At 45.5% G+C, this 23,071-nt stretch overlaps 7 protein-coding genes across 11 annotated transcripts; 3 read left to right on the forward strand and 4 right to left on the reverse strand.

Annotated features, from left to right (window-relative positions):
• Positions 1–1,261: 1,261 nt before the first annotated feature.
• FOXG_14682 (uncharacterized protein) lies at positions 1,262–4,212 on the reverse strand. Its single transcript, XM_018394741.1, has one exon. It carries the CDS (start codon positions 4,089–4,091, stop codon positions 2,046–2,048), a length of 2,046 nt encoding a protein of 681 aa, XP_018254287.1. The 5' UTR covers positions 4,092–4,212; the 3' UTR covers positions 1,262–2,045.
• Positions 4,213–6,133: 1,921 nt separating this feature from the next.
• FOXG_14683 (uncharacterized protein) lies at positions 6,134–10,576 on the forward strand. Of its 2 annotated transcripts, XM_018394743.1 has the most exons (4): positions 6,184–6,270; positions 6,371–8,871; positions 8,923–9,210; positions 9,269–10,569. In XM_018394743.1, the coding sequence occupies exons 2-4, from the start codon at positions 8,242–8,244 to the stop codon at positions 10,361–10,363; spliced, it is 2,013 nt and encodes a 670-aa protein (XP_018254289.1). In that variant the 5' UTR covers positions 6,184–6,270; positions 6,371–8,241; the 3' UTR covers positions 10,364–10,569. The 2 variants fall into 2 exon arrangements, with proteins under 2 accessions (XP_018254288.1, XP_018254289.1); XM_018394742.1 differs by having other exon boundaries at positions 6,134–8,871; positions 9,269–10,576.
• Positions 10,577–10,755: 179 nt separating this feature from the next.
• On the reverse strand, positions 10,756–11,621 carry FOXG_14684 (uncharacterized protein). Its single transcript, XM_018394744.1, has 3 exons — positions 11,362–11,621; positions 11,164–11,301; positions 10,756–11,115 (listed from the first exon to the last, which is right to left on the reverse strand). The coding sequence occupies exons 1-3, from the start codon at positions 11,494–11,496 to the stop codon at positions 10,882–10,884; spliced, it is 507 nt and encodes a 168-aa protein (XP_018254290.1). The 5' UTR covers positions 11,497–11,621; the 3' UTR covers positions 10,756–10,881.
• Positions 11,622–14,604: 2,983 nt separating this feature from the next.
• FOXG_14685 (uncharacterized protein) lies at positions 14,605–15,974 on the forward strand. Its single transcript, XM_018394745.1, has 2 exons — positions 14,605–14,817; positions 14,872–15,974. The coding sequence occupies exon 2, from the start codon at positions 14,898–14,900 to the stop codon at positions 15,570–15,572; it is 675 nt and encodes a 224-aa protein (XP_018254291.1). The 5' UTR covers positions 14,605–14,817; positions 14,872–14,897; the 3' UTR covers positions 15,573–15,974.
• On the reverse strand, positions 14,660–16,811 carry FOXG_21604 (uncharacterized protein). 2 transcript variants are annotated; one of them, XM_018401947.1, is made up of 4 exons: positions 16,542–16,811; positions 16,226–16,493; positions 16,093–16,183; positions 14,660–16,034 (listed from the first exon to the last, which is right to left on the reverse strand). In XM_018401947.1, exons 1-4 carry the CDS (start codon positions 16,670–16,672, stop codon positions 15,793–15,795), a joined length of 732 nt encoding a protein of 243 aa, XP_018254292.1. In that variant the 5' UTR covers positions 16,673–16,811; the 3' UTR covers positions 14,660–15,792. The 2 variants fall into 2 exon arrangements, with proteins under 2 accessions (XP_018254292.1, XP_018254293.1); XM_018401948.1 differs by having other exon boundaries at positions 15,691–16,493; positions 16,542–16,790.
• A 465-nt stretch (positions 16,812–17,276) lies between these two features.
• On the reverse strand, positions 17,277–20,213 carry FOXG_14686 (uncharacterized protein). 3 transcript variants are annotated; one of them, XM_018394747.1, is made up of 6 exons: positions 19,788–20,213; positions 19,320–19,724; positions 18,988–19,268; positions 18,715–18,917; positions 18,272–18,615; positions 17,277–18,210 (listed from the first exon to the last, which is right to left on the reverse strand). In XM_018394747.1, exons 2-6 carry the CDS (start codon positions 19,337–19,339, stop codon positions 17,451–17,453), a joined length of 1,608 nt encoding a protein of 535 aa, XP_018254295.1. In that variant the 5' UTR covers positions 19,340–19,724; positions 19,788–20,213; the 3' UTR covers positions 17,277–17,450. The 3 variants fall into 3 exon arrangements, with proteins under 3 accessions (XP_018254295.1, XP_018254294.1, XP_018254296.1); XM_018394746.1 differs by having other exon boundaries at positions 19,320–19,726; XM_018394748.1 differs by lacking the exon at positions 19,788–20,213 and having other exon boundaries at positions 19,320–19,787.
• Positions 20,214–22,090: 1,877 nt separating this feature from the next.
• Positions 22,091–22,603, forward strand: FOXG_14687 (uncharacterized protein; the record flags this gene model as incomplete). The annotated part of the gene is made up of 2 exons (XM_018394749.1): positions 22,091–22,282; positions 22,454–22,603. 2 exons carry the CDS (start codon positions 22,091–22,093, stop codon positions 22,601–22,603), a joined length of 342 nt encoding a protein of 113 aa, XP_018254297.1.
• Between the last annotated feature and the right edge of the window lie 468 nt (positions 22,604–23,071).

Below are 23,071 nucleotides of genomic sequence, written 5' to 3' on the forward strand. Positions count from 1 at the left end.
GCGGCAGCAAATGATGTTATTGGGCAGATCGAGAGTTAGCCTACGGCGTAGCGCTTGATTTTCCGGATACACCCGTCCGACGGTGGGTATAGCGTCACTGATTACCTGATTGATTAGATAAAAACAATCAAGCCCACCCTCGATTGCCACTAGCGAATAGAGCCACTCGCATTTTACTGGAGAGCCTCCACGGGAGATGTCCGCCCATATGGGACACATAGAATCCTTTCTTTCTCCACTCCCTGGAAAACCGAACCATTGCGATCCTTCGTGCCTTTTTTGCTTGCCGCATAGCCGGTGTCTCCATCTTCCATAAAGCCTAGCTTGCTCTGGGATACTAACCAACCAGTCTGTAGCCTTTCTAAGCTAATTTAGGTACCTAAATATTCTTAGCTAGAATTTTAAAAGAGTATGGCGTTGAAGAAATGTTCTTAGGTAGACTTTAGGTATGATGAAAGCTGGTTTGGCTATTGGGAGAGTGCTCGCTCAGTCTCGATATGTATAACTTGAATATTTACGTCGTCATTACTTTTGACTTTTAACGGCTACCAAGTCATGTCATGAAATCGGACTGCAACGGTTCTATGTTTATCCCCTAAACCTTTCTTTATTTTTCATATAATTCTTTCTGCGCTTCTACGTATCAGACATCTACACGGCGTAAACTGTTTCCAATTACACCCTTAATAGCATAGCCCAGCTTGTTAGGAATAACCAGTTGCTGTAAACTACTTACGTAATTCTTTTAGTATGGCCCTATATAGGTTAACCCAGCACCGATAAATATTTGTTAATACATCGAGCTGCATTTTCCTACGCCTCTAGTGACAGATTCTTGTCTGCTACTTCAATGGCGCTCTGCCCACGCACAGGAAGATATCGCCGCAATTACTGACTTACACCCCATAGGGAGTAAACACGGCCCTGGATGCAGACCCTTTACTGTCTTGTTATAATCAGGCTGTAGGCCGATACGGATAAGGAGCTAGACAGAGATCTTCTCTCTGGAAGCTTGTTGATACTATACCTGATTTCTTTATGAGTGTTCTTGCGGATATCTTTAACCCTGCCAGCTTTCTGACACCCCTAAGTATACTTGCTAGCAGCTTTAATAATGATTTGGGGATCTGTTGTCTCTCGGTCCTTATGATAAGTTTCTCTGGCTTTCCTGGCCTTGGACTGGGCCTTACAAACTCTCTGGTGGGATGTCTTAATAAGTGTATTGGCTAAGACCTCCTGCAGTGCCTGGCTTCCGAAATCCTCTGAAGATACCTCAGTGGCTGGAGCTACTGGTAAAATGGCCTGCAGGTGGATTAATTACACTTGGGCATTCATGTACCAGGACCTACCACCACAAGCATTTAATACGGCGCTGGGTGTCGCAGGTCACATGGCGTAGTCATCAGGCCATACGTTTTTGGTGCAAACGCTCGAACTTGGAAAGACCTGCATCATGTACCGTGTCACTTGCTGCTTCGGCAAAAGATGGTCTACCATGGCACAGACTTCCTCCTGTGTATTTTTTATCTATTCCTTCTGGCCAGTATCATGCCTAATCATTAAAGATCAAAACGCCAACGCTTGCTATTTTCCTTAACGAACCATCTAGTCATAAATGCACCTTCTTCTGCCCACTCTGCAACCTCTCTTCCATACCTCTGTTCTATAGCCTGTAAGAACGATTTGAAATCTAATGCTTGCACAGGGTTGTGCTCGTGTGGGTCTTTTGTCAGGTCTGCCAACTTCCAAGCCACGTTTTCTATTATGGGCACAACAAGATGGCGCTCTGGATACCGGCCGTCACGGATACTAAGCATGGCACGTCCAGGATTGGTGATAGTGAACTGCCATTGCCCCTCGCCGGTAGCCAAGGGACGGATGAGCGATTGTCCTTCGTAATTGCGGATTAAGTCCTCAGCTGCCCGGCGGCTTGTCTTGCTCAGTGAGCCTGTTTCGAGGAGGATATCCAGGATTGTGGGGAGAATTTGAGTTGCATGCACCGCCTCGTTGATTCTTCATGTAACATCTTATCGAGCATTGCTTCGCTATAGCTCTACCTTAAGTGGGTTATAGTATGGCGAAGCAATATCATTTTCTGGAAGAGATACGCCGTGGTCGCCCTGAAAGATGACCAGTGTCTCATTGGTAACTCCTTGCTTATCCAAGATATCAAGGACCTTGCGAATCCATCTGTCTTCATAGCCAATTGTGTTGATATATCTTGACATCATCTCAAGATGACCACCGTTGGCCATAGGTGTATACTTTTCTGTCTTTGGCAGGTGAAACCGATGGTGGCTGGTAGATGTAATATGGCTCAGAAATACGCGGTTGTTTTCTGTGGTGGCGTTTTTGAAGACATCGGTAATGTAGTCTTCCAGTGGATCCTCTTCAAAGGCGAAGTCGTTAATATTTTCCAACGTGACTGCTCCGTGCTTTGCGTTAGCGCTGCGAAGATATTCCTGGCCAATTATGCCCTCATCTGGGAATCCCATTGCAGACATTAAAGCACCATGGCTATCATAGTCGAGTTTAGCTGCTTGGAAAAAGTAGGACTTCCACTTGTCCTTCTGACTGGTTTTCTTTATACCGGCTTGTTTCTCCTCTGCTTTATTTAGTGCGTTGAAAATATGCGGCAAACAAGGCTGGTAGATATGATGGCTGTAATCCAGATTGAAATCTGCAGCTAGAGGCGCTATACCACAGATTGTACCTGTTAGGCTTTTAAGGGTGTATGTTCCTGAGGTATGTGCGTTGGTGAAGTGAATCCCCCCTCGCTTAGGTCTATTGGCATGCTCAAAACCGTCTGAGTAGTCGCCTGTAATGAAATTTGCTGTTGGTGTTAAGTTGGCAAGCTTCTCCTGAATGTCTTGTGGCAGTCCATGTGGAAAGGTATCAGCAAATCGATTCCAGATTAGACCATTCTTTTTGATAGGGAAGACATCATTTCGGGTACTCTCCAGAAAGAACATAACTATATGTCGAATGTTGAGTTCCTGTAATTTCCCCCGGAGAGAATCTCGTAGGGGCTCGTCTAGGTTTGAGATTCTCATAGGGTCAGACTTGGCGCTATAGTGTGGTTCCTGAAGATACCAATCTTTGAAACCTTCCAGGGCTGGTATGTCCATTGGAAGCCAGCTGAAACGGGTAGGCTGTACCAGTGCGGTACGTTCGTCCCAGCTTCGCTGTACTCCCTTTCCGAAAACTGATGGAATATTGTCGAGGAATGGCGACGAGGCAAAGTCGATGAAAGGTAAAAGCCCAGTAGTCCAAGAAAGAAAGATCAGAGAAGGATCCTTGGGTCGAATAAAAGTAAGGATAAAAAGTGCCGTTAACAGAAGAGTAACAATCGGGTAAGGAAGTATGCGTAGAAAACGACCAAGTTTAGATCTTCGTACTGGTGAACCACCTCTGGAGCTTCGTGGTGAACTCAACAGTGAGGTCGAAGGCGAGCTGAACTTTCCCTTAAATTCCTTGTCTTGATATGAGGTGCTCTCGATGTCGAGCCATGACAGATCATCTCGTTGCGATAACGGATCGTAACCAAATCGATGGCCCAATCGGCGACAGATGAAAGTAATTGGCCAGTTGACGAGATCTCCACCCCAGCCAAAGAGAGAGTAGCAAGCGACCTGAAGCAGTGCGCTTAAGCAAGCGCAGACACAGAAGACACCGATGAAAGCTGTCAGGCCCGATAGAATAATTGCTTGAGCAGTTGGGTCGGCCATGAAACCGATATTGCGCCAGTGGATTTCAGATCCTGAGACTAGATAAAAGGAAACTGAGACAGTGCAAATGATAGTGTTGTAGGTCATCACGGAGAATGCAAGTATATTGACGGTTCTCCGTAGCTTGCCAGCACTAGGCACCCAATGACTTAGGAGAAGTCTGATTAGAAGGAGTAGGAGGATATCTTGAGTAAAGAAGGAGAAAAAGAAGAGAAGCATGCGCTTGGGCGTCACTGAAGCTCTGTGATTATGAAGATGCACTCCTTTAGCAGCACATACTGCCAATGTGGTAAGAGTGAAAGCAAGGCGTTGGTTAGCTAGTTTTGAGGCATATAGTAAACATATCCTCCTGAAGGGGGCCATCTTGAATGACGTGCTGACTAAAAAGCGAGGAAAGGAAGGGAAAATGGAAATAGGGAGCCAAGACTCTTTTTCTTAAATACACAATTTACAATGCGCAGACGTGACTCCCCTTTGATTAATATCACCCCATAATACCTAGCTCCATTAACCGACCGAACATGGTTTGGGCATTACTGTTGACCACGCGAGCAGGAAGAAGTAATCTGGACCATTAATAGCGCTTACTTAGACCGCGCCGCAATATGCGCTCGAGATGCCTTTTGGTTTGTCGCGTCGTATAATCGCTCGTATTGGATTTTCAGCTCTAGCCCAGACTGGGCTAGACTCAATGCCAAATGTGGGGTCTAGGGGTCTGGGTCCGGCTAAGTGGCAGCTTCCCCTGACTTGATGAAATGGAGCCCTTAGCAAACGGCACCTTGCTGCCGTGTTTGGTCATGACACTTCACAGAGATTGAGTTTGCATGTGCGTAGTCTTTGCCGACATCCGGTAAGTTGACGTTCCTGGAACCTTGATTTCTCTTATGCAATGAAGACGTTTCATCAACAGGTTGCAGCAAAAAGGGTGCATAACCAATGCATGTCTTTCTGGAGAGGGGCTTCGAAACATCCCATGGCGCCTGGAGGATCGTGTTCCACCAGCAGGATTGTAATTTGTAGGGCTATGCTGAGTCAAGCGAAATGTCGCGTGCTTTAAGGGACAGGCTAACGGGTAAGACGGGTGAACCTGTTCCAGATAGATTCTAGACCCTGGGCTGCATATAAAGACATTTGTGGCTGCTATGGCTTGTGGTAGTGCTAAATAAAATTTCGGCACCTTCCGTTTTTTCTCGGCTTCCGCGCCCTGCGAAGCAGACCAAGGGTCCAAGGCTGATGTGGCAGACCAGGATTATCATTCAGCTCCTGCCTGAAATTTCTTCTGCATCCGCAAAGACCCATATTATCCTCGGCAAGATGCTGCCAAGGCACCAACGTTTACGGAGGTCAGTCTCAAAAGTCTTTGCCCAAGATGACTTACGCCACAATTACTTGGCCCTGTCAGGTACAGAAGTATACAAGAGAAAATAAAGTCTATTGAGGCACTGCCCTGTAATCACCTTATAATTATAAGGTGTTTAGGGAGAATCTCTAAGTATTTTACTGACTGCAACTGGTATGCCTTAATTATGTTCAGTGACTGTATCTCTGGTATCTTATCAAAAGTGGGTCGTTCAGCCATGGCCTTCTTTGGCAAACACCTTTGAGACCGACCTCCGTATCAACGGGTTAATTAAACCGGATGGATTATGTAATGCAGATTGTTCTTTTCTTCCAGGGATGTCAGAAGGGATTATTTCCGCCTGAATTCTCGTCGTGCCAGTCTATAGTATCTTCTTCGTTAAGAGTTTATTAGATATTCATCGCTTGATGTCTAGTAGCTTCACTTAGACCTAGACTTCCACTCGGCAGTGAATGGTGCTGCTGCACCGGTTACATTGACGATAGGCATTTTTAAAAGCCTCAAGCTTCAATGCAGCACATATGATAGTGGTGTCGTGAAGCGTTCCGATCAGTATCTTTACGAAGCTGTACTTTTAGGAAGCTGTATTTAGTATCAGCAGAATAGGGTGTAAAGGAGCAGATGCAGAGAGTACCTGACTAGACGGAGAAGTGGCGGAGGTGTTTTATTGATATGGTGCCATTATATATAACCTATGTATTTTGCTATGGATCGAAAAGAATAGAGGAATTTACGTCTGGGTGTCCCGGATTGGCCTCGGTGTCCATGAACCAGAATGTTCCCCCGCAGCATCGTCAATCCCCGCATTGATTAATGCCGCTTACTCCGGATCATCAATCGATAACTAAATAATGACATAATTTGTCTACTTCAGGAAATGATGATCGCCAAGCTCGGGCCGAATTGCAAGCCTTGAACAAAAGCCGTTAGAATTTTGACGATTTCAGAGCTAACTTGCGGGGTTACCAAGATTTTGGCATGGTCTGATTACCGATCTTTGATTTCTTGTTCATTTTCATCGAGATGTCAAATAAAACGTCGAACTCTTTTTTCGGGTCTTTGAGACTTCCTTGCCAGATTGTTTATATATCATAGCTTGCCTCTACGAGAACAATCCAGTAAAATCTGCTGGTTACTGAGTGTATATCACCAAATGGGATAACCGACACCATGCTTTCCTCAGTACGTCAAGACAAACTCTTAAATTCATCAAGCTCATACTTCTTACGATAACTCCTCTTTATCCCTTTACATCACTCGAATGCTAATTCTTCTGATGTAGCATCTCAATTATGTCATTTTGACGCTTCTCTCTTCAATAACGCTGGCAACCAGTACTAACGACCATGACCGCATTAAAAAATGCCATCAACGTCATAGCACATTCAGCCACTCACGCAAAGCCAGCAACATCTACAAAACCTCCTTCTCCGGCGTAACATGGGATAACGACAATTGGCTCCTTACCACAACCAGGGTTCAAATCCATACCACGAAATCCACATATGGATCCATAATGTGGATCCATATCCATTCCATTCCATTCCACGTGGGCTTCAGCATTTCCATATCCACGCCACGAAGCCCCTTCCACATGTTCCACATGTGGAAATCGTGGAATATTTTAGGTGGGGTTCGAAAATACCTTGATTTCCTTGTGAAATCCCGCATATCCTAAGTACTTTCTATCACCCACAACAACACAACATCGATTTGCCACCCCATTTTCCTCCGTACACAATGAGTCCATTCTGGGGGCTTCACTGTTACTCGCGTTACTACCCCAAATCGAAATGGCCACTCCCCATCCTACCAAGTCAACCACATCCGTTCCAGAACGAACAGAAGAGGACAATCAACGGCTCTTTCAGCTCTACAAAAGCTGGATCTTGACGGAGAGAGACGGCAAGGCGCGTCTATAGGTATATCGGTTCGGCTACGAATATCCAGCATAACAAGAAACAGGAACGTCGGTGGGTGTGTTGCCTTTGCGTCAAGCAACGGCGGATTTTAATGGACCAATGACAAAAACATTGACGTCACCGAGGGCGGGCGGGACCCATTAATTACCATTGTTGGACGAAGTAGGTTTCCATTCCACGAATTCCACAATATGGATCCATTTCCATAATGGATCCATTTCCACCCATTCCACATCGAAATTATTAGTCAGCATCCATATCCACGCCATATTCACAAATGTGTCGTGGAGTGTCGTGGATTTGAACCCTGACCACAACCAACCTCGACCAAGGCCACTATCAATCTCGCGGGTCAGTAGCAAACGGCTACCTCGGCATCAATGTTGCCGCCGTCGGCCCCTTCTTTGAGATCGATGCCGATGAAGAAGGCGGTGTCATCAACGGCTGGCCGCTCTTCTCAAGACGGCAGACCTTTGCAACTATCGCCGGCTTCTACGATGCACAGCCCAAGACAAACGGGACCAACTTTCCATGGCTTTTGCAGTATGGCTATGAGAGTGTCATTAGTGGTGTTCCGCACTGGAGCGGACTTATTCTCGATCTAGGAGATGATGTGTATCTTGATGCGACGGTTGATAATCGAACTGTTCATAACTTTACGTCGACTTATGACTTCAAGGCTGGCATTCTGGAGTGGTCGTATACCTGGAAGCCAAAGGATCGGAAGGGCTCCTATCAGATCAAGTACCGCTTGTTTGCGCACAAACTCCACGTCAATCAGGCCATCGTGGATCTAACGATTGTCCCATCCACCGACTCGGAAGCGACAGTTGTCAACGTCATTGATGGATACTCGGCAGTGCGTTCAGACTTTGTCAAGTCAGGCCAGGATGAAGATGGAGGCATATTCTCAGCTGTCCGACCCGTTGGAATCGCCAATGTGACCGCCTACATATACGCACAAGTCAACGGATCAAAGTCCCTCGACCTGTCTCGCCGCAAATTGGTCCATGGAAAGCCGTATGTGCACACCAACGAATCATCTATTGCACAAGCCATCCCTGTCAAGTTCTCAGCTGGTGTTCCGGTTCATATCACCAAATACGTAGGAGCCGCCTCCTCCGACGCCTTTGAAGATCCAGAAAAGACTGCGAAGGAGGCTTCAAATAGAGCATTGGAGGAAGGGTACGAAAAGTCTCTTTTATCACATCTCAAGGAATGGGAGAGCGTCATGCCGAGTGATTCCGTGGACAGCTACGCCTTTCCCGAGAACGACACGCTCCCTGACGATGAGTACATCATCGACTCTGCCATCATTGCCGTCACAAACACCTACTACCTCCTCCAAAACACAGTCGGCAAGAGTGCACAAAAGGCAGTATCAGGAGCCCCCGTGAACATCGACAGTATCTCAGTCGGCGGCCTCACCTCCGACTCCTACGCCGGGCTCATCTTCTGGGACGCTGACCTTTTCATGCAACCCGGTCTCACAACATCACACCCAGAAGCTGCTCAGCGAATAACGAACTACCGCGTGGCCAAGTACGACCAGGCCAAGAAAAACATCGCCACTTCTTTTGCGGGCTCTCAAAACAAGACCAAGTTCTCGGAATCAGCGGCTGTGTATCCGTGGACGAGTGGACGATTTGGGAATTGCACTGCTACTGGTCCTTGCTGGGACTACGAGTACCATTTGAATGGGGATATTGGGATATCTTTGGTGAATCAGTGGGTTACGAGCGGTGATACCGACTTCTTCAAGGAGACACTGCTGCCGATTTATGACTCGGTGGCGAATCTTTTTGCGGATTTGCTGAAACCCAATGGATCGTCGTGGACTATCACAAATATGACTGACCCCGTGGGTTTCATCGGCTGCTTACCTTCGTTTCGAATGCTGATCTATGTATAGGATGAGTATGCCAACCATATCGACGCCGGCGGTTTCACCATGGCACTTGCCTCGGAGACCTTGATCCAGGCCAACCAGATCCGCAGACAGTTTGGAATGACAGAGAATAAGACGCAGGACGAAATAGCCTCTGATGTGCTTTTCATCAGAGAGAACGGCATAACTTTGGAGTTCACGACTATGAATGGCAGCGCCATCGTGAAGCAGGCTGACGTGGTGCTCATGAGCTTTCCTCTGGGTTACAACGATAACTACACTGACCAGAATGGACTCGACGATCTCGACTATGTAAGTTTACCAACATTATGATCGCATATGGAAATTCTGACTTAAATGGTGTTGAAAGTACGCGAACAAGCAGTCTCCCGATGGGCCAGCAATGACCTGGGCAATCTACTCCATTGTAGCGGACGAGCTCTCACCATCCGGTTGCTCAGCATACACCTACTCACAATACTCCTACAAACCTTATACACGACCTCCCTTCTACCAGCTTTCAGAACAGTTGGTAGATAACGCAACCGTCAACGGCGGCACGCATCCTGCATATCCCTTCCTCACTGGCCACGGAGGCGCTAACCAAGTGACTATCTTTGGATACCTTGGCCTACGGCTTTTTCCTGACCAAGGTCTCCACGTCAACCCGAATTTGCCGCCTCAGATTCCGTATCTGAAGTATCGAACGTTCTACTGGCGTGGTTGGCCTATCTCTGCTTGGTCGAATTACACGCATACTACTATTTCTCGACACCCGACGACTAAACCTCTCGATGTTGCGGATTCTCGGTACGCTAATAAAGGTATTGCGGTTTATGCTGGGAAAATGGGAGACTCTGCACTTCATCATTTGACATTCGATGAGCCTGTCGTTATCAAGAACAGACAGATAGGCAGTGTTAACACAGTGCACGGCAATCTAGCTCAGTGCCGACCGGTAAAATCTTCCAACTCTTATGAGCCAGGGCAGTTTCCCATTGCTGCTGTAGACGGAGCTACTTCGACAAAGTGGCAGCCCTCAAAGGCCGCTGAGGTCAGCTCACTGACTGTTTCTCTTGCGAAAAAGGACGTTGGATCTAAGGTCAAGGGCTTCTACTTCGATTGGGCTGATGCCCCACCTATCAACGTCACAGTTCTGTTCCACAACAAAACCATTGATGATCCGACAAAGGTATATGGGACATCGAGCCATGACTCGGGATATGATGTCGTTGTGTCCATAAAGAAGGTCAAACTCTCGGATGCATACAACGCGAAGACCGATAATCTGGATGCAGTCGTCATGCCTACAGGAAACACTACCAATGTCACTCTTCCAGAGCCTGTTCCCTTATCTCGATGCGCCACGTTGCTGATCGCGGGGAACCAGGCTCTGGACAAAGTTGATCTCAAAGCTGGGAATGGTACAGGCGCTACAGTCGCTGAGTGGGCAATCCTGCACTAAAGGTGATCGTGAGATACAAATGATGGTGTACAGTATAAGGTTCAATGGCGGTCGTAGGGAAAGGATGGCAAGGGTTTAGTTTAGGAAGGACATTTATGTAATCAGTGCAGAGGTCAGGTTTCCAATGCTTCTTGGCTTTAGCTAGCTTCGTTACCAATGATAATCTACTGTCAATAATGAAGAAAGCTCGTACGCTTGATGCGCAAGTCAAAAGCCCAGTTCAAGGCGTCATGACTCGTTAAGTCTCGCGAAGACAACGACTGCTTTGTAAGAGAGGGTGAGTCGGGTTTCCAAACTACTTCAGTCACCTACGGTAGAGAGAGTTGAAAAATACTTATACCTCTCAAGTCAACCGCTTTTATCGAGCATTGGGGTCAAAGTCCCATCACCCTGCATGGTTGGTGAATGCACCAAAAGAATATATGTAAATTGAGCAAAGAATCGAATCTATGGACACAAGCCTTTTCGTCGGTCCTAAGACAAGAATTGGCTGGATCAAGCTACTTACAGCTTATCGCTCAAGGCTTGCATGTATCATAAGGCGGGTTAGGCTTGTCGCACGCACATGCCCCATTCGGATGAGCTTTGTCGATTCTGCCCTTGCCGCGGCCCTGGTCACGACAATCCTTGTTACAAACCTGGTTACTGACAGCGCCGTGGCACTCAACCGCGTAGTAGTACTTCCAAGGGTTGGTACCACTCTTGAATCCCCGTTCCTGGCAATACGCATCCATTGCCTTCTTGTTGGCCAACTACAAAGTGGTCAGATATAGGTAGTGATTGAAGAGGGCAGTACATACAATGCAGTAGCAATGGTGAGTGTCAGTCACCTTGGGACTAAAGTACTCATCGCAAGGGAACTGGTCGAACTTGCACGCTGCGTAAGAGTCGCCGCAGGCGGGAGGGTCCTTTGGCCCTTGAGAAGCGGGTGTTGTGCACTGGCGAGTATTAGAATATTGAGTCTGCAGGAGCTGAGCTGCTACTGGAATCTAGCTTACCATGGGTCTGGGACATGTGCCGTCCCGGGCACTCAAATGATGGACGGAACCATCAGGGGCACGAAGTTGAGCCCTTTGGTCTGCGGACACCAGAGTCGCAGTTGCGAATGCAGAAATGAGAGTTAGGAGCTTCATGCTGACGTTAATAGACTTGATGTAGTGTGGACGAAGAGCCTGTGGGTAGATAGCAAATACGTTGGAAGATACTTGGTATATATACTGTCCTTTTCTAAAAGTAGACAAGGTTGGTGTAATTTCTCATATAGCGGTAAAAAAAGGTTGAGTCTATTAGAAATTAAAACTATATTATACGGAGGAAATATTATGCACTTATGGGATAAAGTTCTGAACTACAGGGATATGTGTAAACTTGATAACTGCCGAATGACGTTGACCGTGCCCTCGGTGCTGAAAAGCATAAATAATATAATCCATCGTTTAACACACCGCTTTTCAAGCGACTGAGCCATATATGCATTTCAGATTAACTGCCGGAATTGAGGCTCGAAGTATAAATTATTACCCAGCTCTCTTACCATTACCCCCGGGGCTGCTTCAACTCACCATACCGGACTAGCCGGGTAGTCGTGAATTTGACGCATTTCAACTTCGGGAAGTCGGCATACCTCATTTCTGTCTAGCTTAATTGTATTTGTATACTCGGACTCTTGTCAACCATATGGTCATTTTCGTTTTCTCACTGCCCTCGCTCAAACAACATCTATAGCGGTGTGTATTTTATGCTTGTCTAAGGGGTACTTTCCAAAGGATGTTCTTGCGGTGCTGAAGATGGCAGTAGATGGGGTCCAAAGGACTGTCGCATGGGGAGCCGAGTTCCGAAATTACATTTTGGTTCAGGTTACGCATCCGTCAAAACTGATGCAACTTACCGCCCTCAACGAGTTAACGTTAGGCCCTATTGACGGCGCCACAAAGCTTGACACCATTTGCTAATCCAACGATTTCGAATGCCGTTATTACTTCCCCAAACGCTACTCGCAGTGAAAGCCGGCAGATAGTAGACAAATCACTCCCGAGAGGCTGATCAAGAGAGATCCGCACCTGTTAGCAGACACTCTGCCTGTGCATTTTGTCTGCCTGAGAAGAAACCTCCATAGCAATCTGCGGGTGATGACCTCCTTTCTATCGTTTCTTCTTCACCTACGTTAGGTGACGACTAATCGTATCACTGGAAAAATACCTGCCTTGTAGAGATGTTACCAGGTCTCTCCAACAGCTCATCCAACTTCTTCACCAGCCGATATTCCTTCGTTGTCAGCTTGTTAATGTCTGCCACCTTCGCACACCAGCCCGATGGAACTGGCGGTCTCTGGACATGACAGAAACAATTCGGGTTCATTGGTCAAACGAGGGTGCCACCATGTCTCCAAATGATTGCCGACTATGCTCTTACGCGAATTCACCGTCTTACTAAATATATGGTTCTCCAAATGGTAGTTTCTACAGTCCTCCATTGCTACAATACAAAGCTTCGGTGATAGTAACCCATACCGAGTCTCAAGCTACTCAGTCTTGATGGTGTGAACTGTTTTTGCGCACTGACAAGAAACCTGCTCCATCAAACTTTCCATGGGAAATGGTGTCTGACCCTAGTCCCAGCAACCTCGGAATCGGACAGGCAGTCTTTCTACTGGCATTCTTGGATCCGGTGTGATACCCAAATATGCATGATGGGGAAGTGAGAGAACCAAGGCTCTCAATCCTCTGCAATGCTGGGCTCTTATTGACGACAGTCTTGGACGTGTTCACTGGAAGACAGTTACTCAGCTAGAGGCTTGCACTGCAGATTAGGGTCCTCTTGACCAGCCTCTTGAATAGTCTACTAGCTACTAGTTCTGAGCCTGATTAGTAACAGTTGCCTACTTGCTGAATTAGACCAACCTTCCTCACCAACAGATGATAAGTACAGCCCTAAACCAATGGTCAATGTGTCGTCGATCTCGCCAACCAGGTGCCTTGTCGCATTTGTGAACCCCAGGCTTATCGCCTATAACTACAGTAAAAGTCTATCTGTATAGGTAACTGTAGTTTCAGACTTTCTCCACAGAGTCTGTTTTCATCCCTAGACACTCCTTACCATCTCGACTCTCACGCATGGCCCAAAGGGATCAAGATGAATACCAGAAGACACTTCTATGAGCCTATGATCCAGGGCAGGGCGGTGCAAGGGAGGCTACGTTGAAGGCAAGACATGTTCCGGAACATAGAGTAATCCCTACTAAATGGAATGGTTCCCGGGGCCGAGTCTCCATGGTGTTGCTCGCGGATGAACTATAAGAGTTGCAAGGGTAGGATTCGCTTTATATAACCTACCTAGCCGTGTACTCTAATCAAGGGACATGGCCATGGCTTTTAAGTCAAGCTGCAGGCAAAACAATACTGAGTTCAGGTCTCACTGTCGCATTGATCAAAGTCTGGTCACGTGTAAAATCCATGTTACAGGAACAGGTATCTGGCACCCGATACATTTCTTAGTAAAAACGCTGAGTTGAAGTTTTTCTGGAATAGTAGACACTAAATCGGCCGCGAACTACTAGGTCGAGGAACGATATAATCTGCTATTTAACAGGATTTGTAAAGTATATAATATAGCCACAATACTTATTAGGAATTATATAAGAATGGTTATAATAGAGTTATTAATATTATCTTTTAGTAATTTAATACCAATGTTTTTATTATAAGTTTTTATATCTTTTTAACCTAATAATAAGTAGAGTTTAAATAATATTAAATATATTAATTATTAATACTTACACAAATATAATATAAAGATAATATTAATAAATAATATATTATTAAGTTCTATAATTTATATAATTCCTAATAATAATAATATAACTTACAAAAGTAATTAATATAATATTTTATAAGATTATATTTTATTTATATTATATATATTAATATCTTCAAATTTATTCTCATTTATATAGTGACATTAAAATAGCAGTGGGTTAGACTATTATCCTTTTACCTAGCTGTTCGTTTTACTCAACTGAATGATATGTCTAGTTTACCAAGTGTCATTGCCTAATGCCTTATACATAATCTCAATTAGCACGACTCACTTCTAGCCATCAGAGAAGGTTTACACCCAATTGTCAAAGGTCTGTAATGGTGTGATGGGAATTGCGGGGTAAGGCCGGAGTCACGAGGCACTATCTCTAGGTTGCAATCGAGTCGTCTTGGATCAGATCATCACTTGTAATGTCGATGATGAAACACGTCATTGTCACAATCCCAAAAACTCTATCACGAAGTCAGATCATTAACACAACACTACTGCTCCTGCATGGGTATTACTGGCCCTGAAGTCAGAGGCCACTCTTTGCATCAGTCATTGCATCAGATCATGCCGAATCATGCTGAGTTTACAGCAGATTGACAATGAGGAAATCCTTCCTGTAATGACACGCAGAATCATGCCAGCCAGATGTAAATAATCTGCCTTCTTTATTAATATATATACCCTAAGCAGCTGACCTCCAGAACAACGAGCCTACAATCGACTTCCTATGTATTCCTGCAGATCACTGGTTTCTCAACAAGCACGCAAATCAATAGGCGGTTTATTTATTAACAAACGCTTCTTTCCACATTCCATTGCCAGCAAAGCACGCACAATGGCTCTTTTCCCTCGCAGCCTTTACAATTCTGAATCTCCCTTCAACCCAATCTTCCGACTTCTCGAAGATTACGACACGTACTCCCGAAGAGATCAGAATACCCATCACGCTGGAATGATCCACTGGCAGCCCAAGTTTGATATCTGCGAGACGCCTCAGGCTTACGAGCTCCATGGGGAGCTTGCTGGTATGAAAAAGAAGGAGGTACACCTCGAGTTTACTGAGCCGCAAACAATGGTCATTCGTGGAAAGTCCGAGCGAAACTACACCTCGGGAAACCCTCCTGCGGGGTTTGTCGAAGGCCCATCTGCGCATGGAGCTCTTAAAGGCGAAGGAGCCGAGCAGAGCAAATCCCAGCCTCAACAGCCACATAAGGACGACAAACATGACGAAAAGACCAAATACTGGCTTGCTGAGCGCAGCATCGGCGAGTTCTCCCGCACCTTCACCTTCCCATCTCATGTAGATCAGGATGGTGTCAGTGCTAGCTTTGAAGACGGGATTCTGACTATCATTGTCCCAAAGGTCAAGAAGCACGAATCTCGTCGCATCCATATCGATTGAGTCAAACCGCGAGGCCATCGAGTATGGCGGCGTGCTTGAACTTTAACTAATTTCGTCTTGTATTATCATTCTGACTTTCTTAGGAGGCTTATTTGGATGTCTATAACATAATTCGGTCCTTTATCTCCCTGATGTCTTGAAAATACACAATCTCTTCAGTTTTGGAGTAATTCTATAAGATTGCCCTATTTACAACGGCCTCTAGGCCCCTAAGAACGTGTTATGTGTAGTCCAGATTAGTATTTACAAGTTTTACGATACCATAGCTAGCGCCCGCAGCAATAGCCCCTACAAGAAGCGTTTCTAGTGACCCATACACGGCAGAGCGACGGCTAAGCCCAGTAATGATAGCTTTCCCATAACCAAATATACACAACATAACACATGTGACTCCGATTGAAGCAAACAGCGCAGTGTTGATATGCTTCGTAGTAAAGTAAGGTACCATGGGAATAAGTCCCCCTATGTACTTGTCAACATACAGATAAAAGAAAGGCTCACCCTGTTGAGATATACAAACCTATAAAGTAAGATAGCCCCATTGTGAGAGCAGAAACCCAGGGTCGAGACCAGCGGGGGCGTTCAAGTTTCAGTTCGAAGTCCATCATAAACTACATGCTATTAGCTTTTTCTGACGACGGCAGCGAACTCACTTTGACCCAAGACTGTGGATTTCTCCAGAAACTTTCGATGATGGGTGATATTTCCTGGTAGGTAATACCATATCTTTGGAAGAGATTCACCAGCAGTTCGCCTTCTAGGTGTGGAGTTTGAGTAACTTGGCGCTGCTCGCGTGCTTCCTCTACTTCAAAGTGATGGGCATCAGTGATTGTGGCTAGATAAGCCCCCAGTCCCATACTGATGGACCCGGCAAACAGTTCGGCCATCCCACCAAGAATGACAAGCTTGCTCGATCCAATTCTACTCATTGATCAGTGTTAAAAGTAATCAGAATGAGAATGAACCCACGAGGATAATCCAGCTGTCAATGCGAAGGGTACTGTCAGTCCATCTGCAAGACCGATGATGGCATCACGAGTTAGGCCGCTCTGTGTCGTATGCCTCTCAAGCCGATGTCGCTCAGTCTCAGTGCTTTGCATGGTTTGTTTTAGTGTATTGTATATGAGAAAAAAATCAATCTACATGGGTCAAATCAGACCAGATTCAGAGATATCAAGCTTGGAGCCGATATAAAGACCATCAGCGTTCAGAGACACGTGAACGTCAATCAAGAGGCATATGGCTAAGATTTCTACTCGCACCTCTTGCGGTGATCCTTAAGACATTGCAAGACACATTATTCGACTCTGACCAATTATGGCATGATACCTGCATAACAGTCTGTTAGGCCTGGTGGCTTCTTGCTGAAAAACCTTATGCTTAGTGCATGATGAAAGTATGTTTGCCTCAGTGCCGTACCTATCATATGATGATGGCATGACATAAATTACTAATCTCGGCCAATTAATTAAGCTTTATCCGCCATCTGCCATCCATGATCATAATGAAGACTTCTTTTATGTATATGGCATTTACTACTTGCCGTAATTTACTTAGTAGCACTGGCAGTCCAGAAGGTACCCATGGCCATATCATAGTCTTCTATACTCCTAATAAAGAAGTCTTTTGAACTTGCAGATGGATCATTAAGCTGTAATACATACTCCACCAAGTAATAACATACTAGAAATGCTACAACGCGTATCGGACCTGTGATAAGATGTTGAATTATATTGGACCTATCTAGAGTATGGCAGCTCAAGGTGTTTGGAGTATTCTCCTGGGAGCTTTCATAGGCTCCACCGTGTTCAAATTCAAGACATCTCCAAAGTTTCTGTAGTTGATTACAGAGTTCTAGCTAATTTAGCTGGATCCTTCTTAGTTGATCTTCTTATCCTCGATGGAACAACGTGGTAGTTGTTCCTCGTCAGCGGAGTATGGGCAATTTGCCTCGTCTCTCGCCATGTCATAAACCCATCTCTCATTTGGTTGGAGAACGGCCTTGCCGGATTCTTCGGTACCAATATCTCTCCACTTGGAAGCTAGGTAGAACCAACACAACGCATTACTGACTGTGCCAACTTCGTCAGACACGCCCGTTCTTGCAGCATAACTCATCCTGTCATACAGAGCATTATTAGTGAACAGATCCATGAGGTAGGAAGCAACAGCCCTCCAATCTCCGGGCTCAACAAGAAATCCGTTAACGGAATCCTTGATCTGAAGAGGAAGACCGCCAGTCTTTGTCGCAACGACTGGCCGTCCAGCATGCAATGCTTCTGAAACCTTTACCTCAAATCCCTCACTAGTTGAGAGTTGAAGGACAACATGGGCTTTGGAAATAAGTGTGTTGAGTAACTGATCATTTGGTACCAGGCACATCACACTGATATCCTTCATAAGCTCTGGGCATAACGACATTATCTGATCTAGTGTCTGGTCGTAGACAATACTTGCGTCAGGATCATCAACAGACTGGTTACCGCAAAGGACAAGCTGCGGAGTATCCTCAATATCGGCCACTTTGCATTGGCGGCGAAATTCGGCGTATGAATCTATCGCCGTTGGAATACCCTTTGAGGGGTCGAACCGGGCAATTTGAATGATGTATTTGCGAGCCGGCCAGTGCAGCTCGGTCCTTTGTTAGAATTAGCAGCCTTGTTTCTCATTATGGTAGGAAAGCTTTTGTGTGGGCTTACATCTTTTGTGCGTGGCAGCTGGCATTGTACATGTTTCCATAGTATCCAACATCCCAATCTCCTAAAGGCTTATTTAAACCATCAAGCCAATCCGTAGTAGCTGGCATATAAGCTACCTTTGCTCTGGGGACTGTATCAGGAACAAATGCAGGAATTGGGTGGCTGATATACATATCCGCCAGTTGTATGTTGCTCCACAGGAATTTCCAAACATCAGCCTGGGCCGAGCTGTCTTTGGCAATTAGGTCACTCCTGATTTGGATGTGAGAGCGATATACAACTGGCCGATCCGGAGTAAACCTTTTGATGAGAGGAATTAAACCCGGCATTTGCGGGTCATCAATCTGTTGTGTCAAGTCAACGGAAGCTCTACTAATAAATTGATTGCAGAGAATTGACGAGGAAGAACTTGAATTATCAAGCGTGAGATGAGAGGAACTTACAATTATGATATGAGCACCACCTTCCTCCGCTGGGCGTAGTGGGCCAGATTCTGAAAGCCAGTATCGATATGCATTTTCGGTAATCCAGTGGATGACGGCCTTCTTTTCCTCCGCGGTGATGCGTTGGCTGGGAGGACTTACTCCCTGGAGGATGTTGTGGATATTCTTGGTAACTCTGAGGGCAGTAGGGAGCGGTTTGGGAACTATCTTATTCATCAATAACAGTGACAAGACATGTATTAATCATATCCCTCGCTTTCGAGCAATGCTTACCGTACCAAGATAGGTCGACCTCTATTCGACGTGCAAATCGTACTAGCGCATGACGCATGAGAGCTACGCCGCCACCTTGTGGAGTAGAGCTGAAAAATGCGATACGAGTCTTATCGCGACGTAGCTTCTCTGCATAGGTCATCATAGTCTCCCAGGTGGAGGCGCCACATGTGTCCTTGTAGTTCTGAATAGTCGTTAAATATGCACGAAATCCAACATCAGTCTGGACCAAACCGCGGAAGCCAACTTGAAGCAGAGGAGCCTGCGAAGGCCCGAAGTACCTTAGGTAAGGTTAGTGATTAAGCTGAACATATTTGTGGTTGTATACTAACATGACGCATTTTCGAACCATTGAGTCAGCCTGTTCGTCAACACGTTTCAGATCCCAGAAGTCCTTCTCTCTCTTCCTACCGTCTTCATCCTCATCCTCTCTCTCATCAAGTACTATAATTGGAACGATATCTAGATCTAGCCATAAGCGAGAGCATAGTGTTTTACTTACACGCGCAAGCGTGGCTGGTAGACCGGCTCCGATGAACTTGGCAAATTTCTCATGCTGATAATCCTTAACCTCCTTCAGTACATAGTCTGCAATGGCATCCCGACCGAATCCTTGGTTGTCGCTGAGGTCAAGATGCTTGACGGAGAAGTCGGTAAGGTAGATACCATCGTTGATGGCTAGAGCAATAAGTGCAGTATGATCGTTCGAGAAAACAGCCGATATGCCAAGGTATAGCCTCTGGCGCGTAGGTCAACATTAGGACAGAGAATATATAACCCAACAACTAAAGGTAGCTTACCGTGAGAGCCGGGCCGAACTGGCCTTCCGTCTCGGCAGCACTACTTAATCGCCGTTCAAGATGTGCCGAAGTAGTCTTAGAGAACTTTCGACCATGCTTGAAGGCCATGATGGAAAGAATGAAAGGGCGAAGACTCTTCGGTCGACCCGACTGTCCAGCGTTAAGCCCGGAGGGAGATTCATCGTTGTGATGGGTGGGCTCTTCCCGTTGAAGTGGTTGATCTTGCTCCGACATTATCAAATTGCCTGTCCACGATGACTTGGCAAAATGTGCTCGTCGCAATCAGTAGAACTTCCGCGAAAGGCTGTTTACTGAGTGATTTTGGAGGTTTAGTTGGGATGCATAATAAACTTTACTTAGTACGTTGTTGAGCGAGACTCTTATGCAAGATTAGAGATGGGAGAGGCATACGGCAAGCACATGAAGTCAGCATGACACATGGCGCAAACACAATCATATGATTGCTATTAGTAATTTACTTACCTTATATAAAGAAAGTGTGCTAAAAACCAGTTATCCAGTGGCGTGATTATCTAAAGGCGCCACTTACATGAGATGGTGTTTAGTTGTCATGATCTGATGTTGTAAAGTAAACAAGAATGGAGCAGGCGGGGACGGAGACACGCCTCGAGGGAACTTGGTGTAATGTGAACTGTATTTCTTAATGCGGCATCTAATTTTACCAGTGACTATGGCAGTTATAAAAACAATCGATGCCATTTTCAGTTAGATCAAAAACTTTATAATATTATAGAGTAACGAACTCCTTAATTTAATTACAGCTAAAGGTTTTAGGGCAAATAAAAATCCCAAGGCTATATCTAAAAGGAATATATATTCAGCTTTTGATATTACTTTTATATTATATAATACTGTTTAAAGTATATGAATTATTAAATCTATAGTTTATGGCTAGTGCTGTTTTCCTGCGGTAGGCTTTAGTAATGGGAAGTTGTTAATATTATCTAATGTAAATATTACCAACTAATCTGCAATACTCCCTATTGACATTTTTGTTATATAATGGGGTTAGTTATTTCAGTTCACGGTGTTTAGACTAATGGGATTGCTTTAGTAGGCCGTGTGCGTCTATTTGCTCAATCTTCTAGACGTCTTGGATCTGGTAGGTAGGGATTGCAATAGACAGGCCCCTACCCTATTGACAAGTTGAAAAAGGCCCCCGATGCTTGGCTATTGATATAATAAGTCGTAGTTATCGTATTCATTTATGTGCGTAAGGATAAAAAGGCCTTTTGGTTTAGTTTCTGTTGACCTACCATAGCTTCGAGAAAAGTGAGGGCTAGGTTCGACTGGAGGGTAACCAAGGGCTAGCATTTTCCAGATGTCATTTGAAGGACTTTTATTACCCGTCGCTATTCTTTCTTGGACAACCTTAGCTGTCCTAGATGCAGTCTGAAAGTATGTTGCTCTGACTTGGGCCTAGTAAGTCAGCCCCGCTCCCACTCATGGGGCGGGCTTTTTCTCATCCAAACCCAGCTTTAGTTAGCGCCTGTTGCACCCACACTGTTTTAGGATGAGAAATTCTTTGTAACTCTGGCGCGGTACTGTTTGTCTTGACCTTGACCATTGGGAGTCCACAGCCATTGGTAACCGCTGGGTCTGCTTTTCTGGTTCACGAAGGACCTCTTCCTGTGCTTCCTGTGCATCATAGCAGATGTTGTGCATCGTCGTTGTCGAGTCTATCTGACAGGGTATCATTATTCCATGACATTTTGTCATCTGCGCATCACGAAGGCAGCTATCGCAGTGTCTCTCATTTCCTGACCGCGATGCGATTGGCTTGTACACGACGCAGGAGCATACGCACACGTTATCGGCTTATCACTCGGTGAAGCCAATGAGTGGGCTAAGCCACACCTTGACCTTCTTCTGACTCAAGTATGAGGCTCGCTTGCTCCCGCATCATCCAAGTTCCTCTCCTAATCCTGGGTTATAGAGACCTACAGGGGAAACAACGGGGCACAAACCGATACAACTGCGGTCTATTACACGTTTGGCTTTACTGTACGATATGATATAAGCTTCAGCCTACCTGGCCTGTTCCTCCGCAACAGATATGTGTCATTGGTAGTCTATATTGCTCAGGGAGGCACATCCACAACACAAGACGTCTTGAACTCATGCATACCTAATTACAAGATTAGCCCACATGTGCGCAGCATCCGTTCTTGGGATACGGCCGGAGAAACTTCACAGTGGCTGTGACCCACCCCGATAGTGGCAGAAGTTCGGTCGAAAACAATAACGTGCGGCCTCTTGCACCCGAGGGAATGAAAGCTAGAATGGCCGGGCAGGTGACATGGTGCACATATATAAATGGAACAGAGAATCATCCACCGGTTGCCACTGTTTACGTCGGCGATGCAGTCCAAGATCCAACCTTTGTACGAGGAACATGGCCCGATTCACCAACTGCCAGATGTAGATGTCACCCCGTGGATAACGTCACGTTCTTCGTTACAGAGACAAGACATGTAAGCCAATAGAGATAGAGCATATATTTTTGCTACCATCTAGCTGTCAATGTACTACCATGTTCTGATTATTTGGTGCCGCGCCCCCAGTCTTCGAAAAGCGATCTCTCACCTCCTTGGCCAACTGAGAAACCTGGCGTGCAATGCTCCTCTTGATACAACTTATCGTAGAACAATCGTCGCCAACGTAATAATAGGTGCACATCATCAGACTCGTCAAGATGCTCCTTGCCAAATGTCTCCATCAAGCAACGGCCAATTGTCAATGCCGCTGCAGGCAAAAATAGCAAGCAATCAACTCTTCTCAAGGGGTTCGGATAAAAAACCGATATTTTATACCTTATCAGCGCGGCTTATTTCGACGCTGGCAAATGGGAGTAAATGTAGTAATTTTTGAGCTTACTATTTGCCCTGCGTGCCCAGCTATAGATACGTGTCACTTTAACGCTTCTGATAGTGGCTATGCTTATGCACACTACTTGTTGTAATTCCAGAGACGTATTAGTCCCTATTATTAGGCGGTATTGACTAGACTGAGAAGTCAAACCCCTGTAAGGTAGTGGCTAAAATTTAATGGTGTATACGACGCAGATCTACCATAACGAGGATTCCAGACATAAATGAAAGAACCCTGGGTTTCTCAATTGAAGCTGGCGGTCAGGTTGACCTTGTCAAGCTAACTAGATCTGGCTATCAGCTTATCTTATCTTGTAGTATAAGTATAATAAGATACGATTGCAGATCAAAAGCTACGTAACTTACTTGAACATTTTATTAACTATTTAGTTA

The sequence above is a fragment of the Fusarium oxysporum genome, chromosome 12 (genome assembly GCF_000149955.1).
Source record: "Fusarium oxysporum f. sp. lycopersici 4287 chromosome 12, whole genome shotgun sequence".
NCBI classification, from domain to species: Eukaryota; Fungi; Ascomycota; class Sordariomycetes; order Hypocreales; family Nectriaceae; genus Fusarium; species Fusarium oxysporum.

Coding starts and splice junctions, on each gene's coding strand:
- FOXG_14682 (XM_018394741.1), bottom strand. CDS start 4,091: ATGGCCCCCTTCAGGAGGATATGTTTACTATATGCCTCAAAACTAGCT.
- FOXG_14683 (XM_018394742.1), top strand. CDS start 8,242: ATGCCGAGTGATTCCGTGGACAGCTACGCCTTTCCCGAGAACGACACG. Junction 8,872..8,922: donor TCACAAATATGACTGACCCC/GTGGGTTTCATC, acceptor ATCTATGTATAG/GATGAGTATGCCAACCATAT. Junction 9,211..9,268: donor GACTCGACGATCTCGACTAT/GTAAGTTTACCA, acceptor TGGTGTTGAAAG/TACGCGAACAAGCAGTCTCC.
- FOXG_14684 (XM_018394744.1), bottom strand. CDS start 11,496: ATGAAGCTCCTAACTCTCATTTCTGCATTCGCAACTGCGACTCTGGTG. Junction 11,302..11,361: donor GCACATGTCCCAGACCCATG/GTAAGCTAGATT, acceptor AATACTCGCCAG/TGCACAACACCCGCTTCTCA. Junction 11,116..11,163: donor CTCACCATTGCTACTGCATT/GTATGTACTGCC, acceptor ACCACTTTGTAG/TTGGCCAACAAGAAGGCAAT.
- FOXG_14685 (XM_018394745.1), top strand. CDS start 14,898: ATGTATTCCTGCAGATCACTGGTTTCTCAACAAGCACGCAAATCAATA.
- FOXG_21604 (XM_018401947.1), bottom strand. CDS start 16,672: ATGCAAAGCACTGAGACTGAGCGACATCGGCTTGAGAGGCATACGACA. Junction 16,494..16,541: donor TTGACAGCTGGATTATCCTC/GTGGGTTCATTC, acceptor ATCAATGAGTAG/AATTGGATCGAGCAAGCTTG. Junction 16,184..16,225: donor ATCCACAGTCTTGGGTCAAA/GTGAGTTCGCTG, acceptor AATAGCATGTAG/TTTATGATGGACTTCGAACT.
- FOXG_14686 (XM_018394746.1), bottom strand. CDS start 20,021: ATGTCGGAGCAAGATCAACCACTTCAACGGGAAGAGCCCACCCATCAC. Junction 19,727..19,787: donor AGTTCGGCCCGGCTCTCACG/GTAAGCTACCTT, acceptor CCTACGCGCCAG/AGGCTATACCTTGGCATATC. Junction 19,269..19,319: donor ATGGTTCGAAAATGCGTCAT/GTTAGTATACAA, acceptor ACCTTACCTAAG/GTACTTCGGGCCTTCGCAGG.